At 32.4% G+C, this 12,460-nt stretch overlaps 1 protein-coding gene across 1 annotated transcript in view; it reads left to right on the top strand.

Annotated features, from left to right (window-relative positions):
- The first annotated feature begins 354 nt into the window (after positions 1-354).
- The window catches only part of LOC117122067, a 19,235-nt gene continuing 7,129 nt past the window's right edge, over positions 355-12,460 (top strand). Inside the window, exons 1-11 of the mRNA XM_033267528.1 lie at positions 355-480; positions 1,173-1,262; positions 2,281-2,419; positions 3,169-3,296; positions 3,388-3,447; positions 6,003-6,074; positions 6,701-6,886; positions 8,023-8,094; positions 8,903-9,085; positions 9,677-9,727; positions 11,228-11,413. Of these exons, the coding sequence (XP_033123419.1) occupies positions 355-480; positions 1,173-1,262; positions 2,281-2,419; positions 3,169-3,296; positions 3,388-3,447; positions 6,003-6,074; positions 6,701-6,886; positions 8,023-8,094; positions 8,903-9,085; positions 9,677-9,727; positions 11,228-11,413 (1,293 nt within the window). The remainder of the gene's footprint in view (positions 481-1,172; positions 1,263-2,280; positions 2,420-3,168; positions 3,297-3,387; positions 3,448-6,002; positions 6,075-6,700; positions 6,887-8,022; positions 8,095-8,902; positions 9,086-9,676; positions 9,728-11,227; positions 11,414-12,460) is intronic.

Genomic DNA, 12,460 nt, shown 5'->3' with positions numbered 1-12,460 from the left:
ACCAGATATTGTGGAGTTTGAATGTATGGGGTGAGGGAGTTGGTTCCACATGGGAAAAAAATTCGATTGAAGTAGAATTTTCTGTAACTTTCAGTTTTGCAATGTTTGGCAGCGAGTTTTGAGATGGTCAGCATTACAAAGCCAACGTGAAAAAAACGAGAGATTCATTAAAAATGAAAAAATTATATGAAGGATAAAAAAATAATACCAATCATAAATAATCCTGTTTGATTAATTAAGGTCTTTCAGGGATAAAGACAAAATCAAAGGTCAAAATTATCAAAGTAAACTTTTAAAAGATGTATAAATTAATATGGTTAAAGTTAGGTACTCTACTTTATACATATTAAAAATATGAGAAGTATTTTGTTGCAGATTTATAATGTGAAATCTGATATTAATGAAGCCGATCTGCAGTTTCTTCAGCTATTTGTGAAGTTTGGAGCTGCAATTAAGGGAAATAATGAGAAACCTTTCCAGGTTAGAAGAATTTTTTTTCAAATTATTTGACTCTCAAAGACAAGCCTACACTTTGAAAATATGCCAATTTAATTTTAAAAAATAGTACCACCGTATAATGGATGCTTTGTCCCTTATACTATTTATCTCTCATGTGAGTGATATTCGAGGAGCTGAGCAATCAGACATAAATTTCAAACTAATGCTATAGGTTTGTACTTGAGTCTGGATTGGGGCACAAGAAGCAGGAAAAAGTAAACTTTGATCGTGACCGTCCAAATCACACTAAATCAGCTTTATTACTGGATTCCAGTCCCTATAATCTGTCTTAATCAGTGAAAATGTGTAAAAATAAGTTGATTTTGGCACCATTGGCATTCCATATTACTTACATGGCATTATATACTATAATTTTTACCCCTTCCAAATTCAACATAACAAGTTTCTCGACATAAAAAGACACTGGTGGCACTCTCTAAAATTATCTAATATCTAGGAAAAAAATAAATAAATCAGAGACTTATGGCAAGTCTGTCAGTTTATGTGTCACTTTATTGTGTACAATGTATTGAGGTTTAGAGAGCCTGTGCGCATTCACTATCATTCTCAGACCAGTAGATTCAAATCATTCTTATGAACCAATGAAAATTGAGAATTATATGATCCTACCTTTTGTTCATATAAGCCAAATAATATTTCTAACATTTTTTCAGACATTGTTATTTCTTATTCGTGATTGGAAGAATCCTCGTGAAAGTAGCTTTGGCATAGATGGAGGGTTGCAGCACCTTAAAAAAGTCATGGTTAGTTGATAACTGCTGGCTTTCACTGGTGATATTGAATCCCAGCATCTACTTCCATCTTTTACTTTATTATATTATTATTATATTATATCTGGAGATTGACACAAGTGTGTGCTCTTATCCATTTAATTAGGTAACTGGTAGGATAGTACCAGTGGTGGCTTCAGAAATATTAGTCCAACATGTACAACAGTGGGGTCTGAACCTTGAGCCTCGATAGACCGATGGGGTGGGTGAAAATGGCTTTTCCCCATAGATGCCACCACTGGATAATAACGTAGTTCAATACTGGTACATGAAATTGGATGTAAATATGATTCTTCTTTTGCTTTTCAAAATGTAATTAACTCAGTTCATTGTAAATGCTATATATTATTATATTACATAGCCTATGTCAATACGATTATGTGATTGTTCGAAATGGCATCACGTGACTAGCGCTACGAGGATCGAAAACGTTATATTTCCCCGTAGGAAAATATTACTTTGAAAAGTGACCGGTCTCTAACGTCACCAGTTCCCCCACCCTAATGAGATTTTTTTAAAGAATATCAACCTCTGGATGACCAAAAATGACTCTTTGACTGTAACAGACATGTGTTGGCTTGGTGTGGGCCTATTTTTATATGCTTTATGGTCTGACTGCCCGACGGGCTCTGTCCGGCGGGGGTGGGGGCTTGACCTGTCCAGTGGGAGCTTAAGCCCCCTGCCCCCCGCTAGCGACACCACTGCTCAGCGCTACGCGCTTCTGGAAAATATAATCCCTCGAAAAAAATATAATTCCCTCGTTGATATCAAATGTTATATTACACTAAGCAGGCAATATCTGTATAATAAAAACCTGTGAAATGTCTAAATATGACCATATATGGGTGCATCATGATCATATATAGGTGCATCATGACTATATATGGGCATACAGCAGTTTTTTAGTCAAGGATAGTGTGGACAGCACTTTATGATTTAATGCAGCATAGACCACATTATTGTAGTTTTTGTTTTCTTTTTAACTTGATAGACAGTATCTCCAAAACAGAGCCAAGAAAACCAACACTTAAGGAAGTCGATTAGTGAGATGTTTGCTAATATAATGTGTTTTCTTATGCCTCGCCCAGGAGATGAAGTTTGTGAGGGTGAGAGCAATGGTCAAATTAGAGGTTAGTATTTGTTATAAATTACGTAACAGCAGGATGGATAATTTTATATTGAAAATGGGCATAACATTTTTAAAAATGTATTTAGAGGGAGTAATTTTGTTCTGTATTATTAGCATCTACTCATTGAAACGCAAGAAATAGGACTACTGTAATTTTTAATGTAAAGGAATAATTTAATTTTCAATAATTTATTATCTAAGTTATTTATTAAAATAAATATTATTTATTATATTAAAATATTAGAATCTATGTATTGTGTACATAGTAGATAGAATGTAGTAGGAAAAAAGGTCAGATTTATGGTTGAATATAGCATAGTAGGTTTAAGAAATAGGAAAATATAGGTTAATAGTGAAGGTGTAGCTTTTGAATGGGAGAAAAATGCCTGAGGTCACAGTCTGCACCTGAATCCTATGTCCAGCACTAAAGCCTACAATACATCATAAGTGAATTTTCTACACGATTAAAATCGCAACGGTACTGAGTTTGGTCTACAGGAGCTCATGTTTCGTACAGGTTATTGCATTCATAGAAGAAGCCTTTAATGGTTGAATGGACTGTACAAATGGAAGGATGGATAAACAAATTAGATGAATGAATGAATAAATAAATAGATAATAGTTTTTTTTTTATATATTTAATAATTATATCTAATTACTTTAAATCTACTATTATATATACTTAATGTATACTTTATATATATATACTATTATATATACTTTATAATTGATTTGATCAATCATTTTCAGACATTGCTCAGAGATTTCAAGTGCAGATAAAAGATTTGGCAAATTTTATCTTTTCATCCGAATTAACTGAAGCTAAAAAGATTGATGGCAAAAGCATTACATGCGGAAGCTTAGTCGATTATTTTAAGGTATTATTGAAATAATATAGCATTACACTTTAACTGCTTTTACCGAAATTTACACTTTAATTATCTAATGATTGTTCATTTTATGTTTCAGGATTATGTGAAGACTATTAATGAAGAAGGGAAAAAGGTTGAAAGTACATCAATAAATGAGGTAAATACTTCCATGGAAGAATATTTTTTTATTATGAAATTAATGTAAGGACCTCTTACAGGTAGAGGGCCAGTACTTCATATTTTTGCAGTACTTATTTTTTTTTTCTTTTTGTTGGCTATACCACATTTTAATGGCTTGAAGTGACATTAAAGAATTTAATTTTCTTTGTCTTAGCTCAGACGGCGAGCAGCTTAGCCCATGTAGGTCCCCGGTTCAATTCCCATCGCTGCGTCTCCTTGTGTTTCAGCTAGAGGGCTAAAATACAAGTTACAATAACGCACCGTCTTTCGGATGAGATGATTAAGCCGTTGGTTCCGTGTGCATTATGAACGTTAAAGAACGCAGTACACTCTTCGGAAAAGAGTAGAAGATTGTCTCCCGGTGTACTGCCCAATTATCACCAGAAGGACCCCACTGGAAATAAGTCTTCTTCTAGACTTTTGTGGGATATCCTTGGTGTTTACACCAAATAAATCCAATCTAATCCTAAATCCAATTTATTATAATCCAATCCAATCTTAAATCCAATTTATTATTTGAAGGCATTGTTCATGTTTGATAAGGACTATGTTCTACAGTATTACTTTACAGACCTTCGCATATTCCATAAATATTTTGTTTTTAATTATTTTCTCCTTGTATTTGTCCAGGAAAGCAAATATCATATTAATACAGTACAACCCCTATTAAGGGCAAATAGAAAAATTTATTAGATTATCACTCCCGTTAAAAATTCGGGAAATACTGATGCGGAAATAAAAAAAAATTTTTGCTGCATCAATTGTTTCAACAGCATAAAAATAATAATACATTTTCTTTAAAAAACTATAAAATTAAACCAGTTTTTATACAATATTTACTATTACAGACCAAATATAAACAGTCCCTCTCTCATCGATAAAAACTAAAGTAAAATAATCTATTGTTCCGATTAAAAAAAAAAAAAAACGCCCTCCCTCATCAATTTTTTTTTTAAAAAGAGTGGTAATCTAATAATTTTTTCTATGTGCCCTAAGGGGAGTCTTTCGATACATTAACTGAGAATCCAAAATTGTCCCATTAATAGGGGTTTTCTTTGAAAAGCAAATTATACAAGGTGACTAAAATGTTAAGGACACACAAACTTAAATCTACTAGTTTAATTGCAAAATGATTGACAATTTGAACTATAGAACTGAAAATGCCTATAGTATAAAGATTAAATAAATAAAAGTACGAATTACGATAGTTGCCAAGATGTAATTGTTTACTAACCTGATTGATTACTAGTCAGAGATAAAAATTAGTTTCATTTGTGGTTACACGGTTTTCTTTAGAGGAAAATAAACATTGGAATATGAACATGGATAATCTGAGACGTTTGAGATCAATTAGCTTAATATGCCTAATAGCTCAGAAGATAAATAATTTCAGATTCCATAAGCTAATAAGCATTAATTAGCATAGAAGGTAGTTGGATATGGTATTTGTAGCAAATCTAGGGGGAAAATTATATTGAAATTTCTCGTAGGGGTAACTATAATTTTCTGGAGTGTATAACTAAAGGCCAAAATATTAGTTTTAAAGTGAACTACTGTTGTTACCCTTAATAGGGGTGTTCTCTTATGGCAACTAAAAATGCTATAACATTTACATTGGAAAAAGCCTGACTGGAAGTATCATAATTACTCTGTGTCCCCGTCCTCTTAATAGGGGTGTCCGCTTGGTTGACCTTTGTGGTAAAAGATATATATTGCCCTTTCGTTTCATAGAATATAAAGTGTTCCATTATAGGGTTGTACCAAAGGAGGGGTTCTACTGTATATACAAATAAAATAATCTGAATCATCATTAACTCAGTCTTTAGTTCCAGCCCTGAAACCTATGGAATATCTGGAGGATGTCCAGTGGGGGAAATTTTAACTGAACTTTAATGTAGGCCTAGTTAATTTACAAAAGAACTATAATATTCCAGCATTGAAACCTAAACTCGGAAATACTGGGATGGTATTTGGAGCTTAACACGCTGGCTGCCAGCGACGAGTATACTCGCCCACAGGTACTTACTGAGGGCGCCAGGGACGAGTATACTTGTCAAAATTGGCGTAACATTCTAGTGTTTATAACTTCTTTGGTATATATTGTAGAACCACAGATTCAACGGCTGGTAGTTTGGGGAAGATACACCTAGACGATAACATATATATATAGCATATGTATATTTGTTCTGTTATGTTGCCGGTAGTACATTCGAGCGACACAAGTGGGGGCGCCGTTTGAACATATACTTGCACTTGCATAGTCAATAAAACGTTCTATCACAGTGCCGTCGACAAGTATACTGGCCCCCTAATATTTTCCCGCCAATTTATTAGACACATCATTTTGATGATATATGACTAGTTAAAATTTCACAAAAGTATGTTTGTACATGTAAACTTGTTTTGGCACATGGGAGGGAAACTTAAAAAAGGTCTGGCAGTCAACATTTTAATGTATCTGTGATCCACAAGGCACTCAATAAATGAAGTATTTTTTATTAATTGCTGTGATTGATATTGCATTTTATTTAGGCTCATGCTCTGGCACATAACCATCAGTCATACACAGCTGTGATGCAGAGTTTCGTTGCAGATGTGGATAAGGTAAATCTCAGACAATTATATTTTCTTACAGTTTAACACACATACATCTCATATGAGGCATGCTATTCCAAAACCAGCATACTGTTGCTAAATGTTTATCATCATCATCATCATAATCAAACATATGACATACGTATAGAGCATCATGAACTACCACACAAATATTTAAAATGTCATTCCAAAATCAGTTAAAATCATTTTTTTTAATTTTATTTAATTTTATTCACTGTTTATTACTACTTACACTGTATGTATGTTTCTTGTCACTGTACCACTTTGAAAATCAGTACTATAGTACTGGAAGTGCCAACAGAATAAAAATAGATTGATTAAATAAATAAATAAAACATCATCATCATGTGCAATCTTCAATACAATCTGCACCACATGCCCCTACTTGTATAAATATATGTGTATATATATACACATATATATACACATATATGTGTATATATATGTATATATGTATAATAAATAATATATATGTATATGTGTATATAATATATGTATATGTATGTATATAATATATGTATATGTATGTATATATATATATATATATATATATATATATATATATCCCACTTTATGTTTCTATGCTAAAAGTATGATATTTGTGTTTTCTACAGCTATGTGTGAACTACCAAGAAAATCTAAATGAATTTCTTGAATATCGGAAGATGCAAGCACTGGCAGATTTCAATGAAAAGTGTAGGTTAAATCCAAGTACACAGTATGGAAAATTAAAAGATGCAATGAAAGATGACATCAACAGTAAAATGCTAGCTTACTATGCAAAAAACGATTTGATAGAGGTGATTTTCAAGTTTTTGTTCAACAACATAACTCATATATTCCTGATGATGACATAATTAATGTCAAAATATTGAATCACAACAATTGGCATGCATTTCAGTACTTGGAGTATGTATTATACTTTCTTATCTGAGATTAATCAGTGAACCTTTCGGTTAATATAACCCATCTTTCAACAGAAAATTTCCATGTCTTTATATGTTTATATTATAATTTTGATGAATTATGTACAAAAATTAATGTGTAATTAAGGATTTTTTTTTTTTAATTAGTGTTTATACTTTTTCGATAATAACACCTCAACTTTTAATAGCAATTTTTTAGTTATTTGGTAATTTTAACATATATAGCAATCAATATCATATACAGTATATATTGTAATGCAATCAAATTCAGCCTTTCACTGTCAGTTGAAAATTATATACCAAAATATATAAATATAAAAATAAATTGAAAAAACCAACTTCTTAATATAGCTGTTTCAGCTGCCTTGAATTTTGTGGTATATTTTTTGTGTCATGCATATTTTCAAAAAGATCACAACAAATTGAGAACAGTGTTAAAAAATTGCAAACTTATAATATCAAAGGTGTTTATCTACAATTATTCTTGATGTAGTTCAGAGTAGTTTAAATATTTATACAAAGAATATAGATTTCAACCATCTTCAGTGTTATTGCAATCAAAATATTTTTTTCTAGAATGTCAAGTGGGATTTCTTCCTCTGCCAATGAAAATTTCTCTCGAGTGTCAATAGTAAAATGTTGCAATTCCTTTTTCACATCCTAGGATCACACTTCCCAGGTTGCAATCCGAAAATGGATCACCAACTTCTCCTATTTTTGTTTTTTTCCAAAAATGAAAATGATCAAAACTTCTTATTACGCCATGGTTCTCGAGTCATTCCTAAATCGACATACATTAATGATAAACCTTGGTTGACATGAGTTGTGTAAGTTGTTTGTCATCAAATTTTTCAATTTTGTGTGTGTTTCTTTTTTTACTTTTATTGTTCAAAGTGTTATCCAAAGACTGCTTAACAAATGAAGAAAAGGTAATGAGCAGTTCTGTGTTAAATTTTTTAATAGATTGTATAGATAAATAAATGTTTAATCAATTTGATCTTTCATCACAGGCACATGCAAGATCTAACAATTGGAGATATTTTCAAGAAGCAATGACAAAATTTGAAACTGGAATGAAAGAGGTCAGACTTCTATATTATCAAATTATACCTGAGCATTTGTTATTGCTGATTTTACTGAAGGTTGATCTAACAATTACCAATTTTACATACACATAATCTCATCTCTCATGTCAACAAATTTTAGTTGATAGAAGCAATTTTAATCTTTTCATGCCTAAAATGGGCAGCGCTTGTTTAGGGGTAGATGTAGAGGGGAAAAGGAGACTAAACAGGCTTTTAGCTCCCCTCCCCCTTCTTCCTGAAATTTTAACAACATGTCTGTTGTTTTTATACTGAATTAATACCCTAGTTGTCCTTCATTAACAATTTTATTTAGGCCCTAAACCACAACCACACCTTTGTCATGAGGGGGGGTGGGGGCATTCTCCATGCTGGGGCTGGTGGAGGTGTTATTCAAACCATCTGAAATTGTTGGTAGGCTCATACAGAGAGTCTAGACTATAACAAAAAATTTAACAAATTATTATTATTATTATTATTATTATTATTATTATTATTATGTTACTAAACCTACCTTATAACACAAAAGATATTCCCCTTAAGACCAACTTAGCACATATTATTATTATTATTATTATTATTATTATTGTTATTAGAGTCAGTGATACATTGTGTAACAAGTATATTCATTAGCACCTGTCTGAGTAGTTTTTGGGAAACCTTGTCAATAGTCTGAACACCTTATAAATTATTTAAAAAAATGAAAAGCATTTATTAGTTGCCAGTTTACTGAAAATAATCAGTTAGGTTGACATAATTATATAGGTGATGTGAAGTATACGTTGAACTTTTTTTCACCATGTATTAGGTATGTTCCTCATATTGGAAGGACACAGCCCTGAAGAGTAAGTTTATGGAGCAAAAAAGAATAGCTTTTGAATACTTCATCAATTATGGGGAAAGGATTGGCACATCATATTCTGAGTACATACAAGAACTTGAAGAAAACATTACCAAGAAGTACCCAGCTTACAATCTAATAATGGCTCGGGTAAGAGATGAAACATTTTAGATTTTTTAGTAAACACATAGAATAAAGCTGTATAAAATGTATAGAATAATAATTTTCATTAAGTAGAATAGTAGAAGTGAGTCGAATGGCCGCAACCTACAGCCATTGGCGCTGGTTTGAGCGGCAGGCTGACCTATGGTTCGGGTGGTGGAACAAGTCTTTTAGGATGACTATAAACCGTGGGCCCAATGTACACAATTGTTTCGTGTGCACTTTAAAGAACCCAGTACATCTTTCAAGACGAGTAGGGGATTACTCCGACGTACTGGTTCATACCCTGCGGTTATGGATCATTAGGTCCTTTGCAGGATGTAGCTACGTAAAGTAAGATTTGATAATTTAGTGTTACAATAAAAAAGAAATTAATCACAATCTATTCTACAGTAAAGATTTTAGTAAATATAGAATAAAGCTGTAAAAGAATATATCAAATTTATAGAATATTAATAGCTGTTTCATAAAGCATAATCATAGGTTTATTGTTTAGTAATAAATTTGATCAAAATCTGTTCTACAATAAAGATTTGATAAAATAATAGTTGGTAATTTTTTTTATGATTGTTATTGTAGAAAGAAGCCTGTAATTGTGCATTTCGTGTGTACACAAAGGCAATGGATCAGGTAACAAAACCATATTTTTATCCTCTTTCTATTATCATTAGTATTTTTTATCATTAGTATTCTATTATCATTAGTATTTTTTATCATTAGTATTTTTATTATTATTATTATTATTATTATTATTATTGTATCATCATTTCTAATATCATCATTAACATGTACTGTAGTTTGTAAGTTATATCTTGGTAACAAAATGTTAGCCTGCTAGATAAATCAAGGACAAAACCAACTACACCCAACATTGTTTAAACATCCAATCATTTTCGCTTTTCATATCTTCACATAAATTTTACAAAAATATGAGCCAGCAGTTGACTTGTCTATATGCTGAAAGGCCATTTTGTCTGTATATAAAGTGCAATTGTTCAGAACCATAACAATTCTTAAAACATTTGCCATCAAAAGATACAAGTATTTCCAACACACAGTATTTAACATACCAAGTCTTTGCATTTCCATTGAGGAAGTATGTGTATTTTTTTGGAGGTTGAGCATGTGGTAGAAAATTCCAAAATGAAAGAGATGATGTTTATGCCAAGAAAGTCTACATGTAGGAAAAAGTTATTGGTGATCCGCTTCTCGAGCGGATCACCTATTGTAATTGTCAGGATCATCATCTTTTTTTTCTTTCTCCCCATTTCTGTTTGCACGATATCTCAAAATTGCTACGAGTTACGCACACGGTCATTTCATCGATCATTTTGGCTTCCCCTGGAATAGTCACGGTAAGGTTTTCAAGGTGACCAGTCTTGCGTGACGTCAGCTACGCGCAATTTTGCGTTTTTACATAATCGATCATATCAGCCTAACCAATTGCAATTTTGAAATCGTATTAAGTGAGCATTAACTTCGGGTCAATGTTAAATGTACTGTACCCTAACTTTACGCGTGTGCCTCGTAACGCGTGCGGCGGATCACCTAACTCGTCCTAAGTGACGAGTTCAAATCTAGTTCAATTTGATGATATAGCTATCATCATGTAAAGTATTCTATAATACAAAATTAAGTAGTTGACCCTTGGTATGTTAAATTATCTCACCAGGTTCTCTCCTGGACCCCAGTGGTGATGCCAGAATTTGTCTGACGGGGGTCCGAGGTCCCAAACGGGCGGAGTGGGTGTGGTCAGGTATTGCTCAAAATCTCTTGAAAGTGTCCCATGGGGGCTGAAAGATATGACAATTTAGGGGTTTCAAAAGCTTATTTAATTGATTTTGGAGTCCACTAATATGTAGAAAATAAATATACATTTTTTTTCTTCCAACGAACTGTGGTTTTTCTCCCTGACGGGGCCCCTGGCCCCAACCGGCAAAAGCAGGTCCATGGCTGCTTATTTTGCTTGGAAGGAGGGCCCAGTCTCAAGAAGCTACCGGGCCGTTTTAATCCACTTGCATGCAAATTTTAATACAGTATTCTATTGTTACAAGAGGTTACCATATATAATGTCCATTATTAAAGTATATAAAATTATGTTGTCAATCTCATTTTTCTACTGGTGTACAGAAATATACAACTTATCAGAAACCTATTGGGGACTATCGTCGCAACCATGAAGAAGCAAAAAGGAAAGCAGTAGCAGCATATGAAAGCCATAATGTTGGGAATATATCTGGACAGAACCTTAAAGATTTGGAACAAAAAATGGAGTTGAAAAAAAAAGAATGCGAACAACTTAACAATCAGAAAACTGTAAGTAAATTTATACATGTACTGTATATATGTATATAAAGCAAACCCAATTTAAATTGGGTTTCAACAATGAACAATGAACTTAAACATGTAAATAAAAGTTAATGACAGACCACCAGACACCTGAAAGAGAGTCATGGAAAAAATTAATATACGTAATGTCTACCCAAGATGAAACAACGTAGCAGATGATGATAACCACCAATACCATCCCACCTCACTTCATTTCACTCTTCTTCAAACACACACAGTATCTCGCCCAAACACTTTTTATTTCAAAGAGGGGCACTATTTCCACTTTTATTATAGGTTTTTAGGGACTCTTTTTCTGAGTTGCCATTTTTTTATTTTGTAATCCGATATGATTTCACCAAAATTCACTGTCAGCCTATCAGTCAACACAGAATCCTAGCAACATATAGTAGTTGAAACATTTTATTTTCAACTACTGAAACTGTTAAAAAAAATGTGACAACTCTCTTTTCAACTACCACCTACTTAACAACAATTATAAACTAACCGGCTTAAACCAGAATCGCTTAGGCCTTTTATTGTATTAGTTGTATACCTGCCAATACCTTACTTTTTCTGGTTAAACATACCTAAACATTTTACTTTTATAGTTGACAAAAAAATACATGCCAAGAGTCTCAATGAGTTATAGTAAAATTTTGCTTAAGCTGCCCCAGAACAAAATTTTTGTTGTACTGCACCTTTTGTAAATGTGTATTGGTCAAATAAATAAATGAAATGAATGAAATGGGAATATTATGCAAATATTCAATGGTTCTTAGCATTGCATGTTTAAATATAAAGATGCATTAAAAATATTCCCAATCAGTTCCCAAAAGCTGAAGTTAGTACTGAAACACTGTACACATTTTAAGTAATTGCACTAGTTGTCACATTTTTTTTTATAGTTTCAGTAGTTGAAAATAAAATGTTTTCAACTTTGGATTGTGACCAAAATTTAAACACTTCTTCATTAAAACATGACAAAATATTCTGGAAATTGTCATTTTTATCCATTGATCCATTTTCGAGATA

Source organism: Anneissia japonica, unplaced genomic scaffold (assembly GCF_011630105.1).
Source record: "Anneissia japonica isolate Jap-2015-1 unplaced genomic scaffold, ASM1163010v1 scaffold288163_len62779_cov176, whole genome shotgun sequence".
Taxonomy (NCBI): Eukaryota; Metazoa; Echinodermata; class Crinoidea; order Comatulida; family Comatulidae; genus Anneissia; species Anneissia japonica.
Note: the sequence above shows the minus strand (reverse complement) of the source record. Positions and strands in the feature narration are given on the sequence as shown.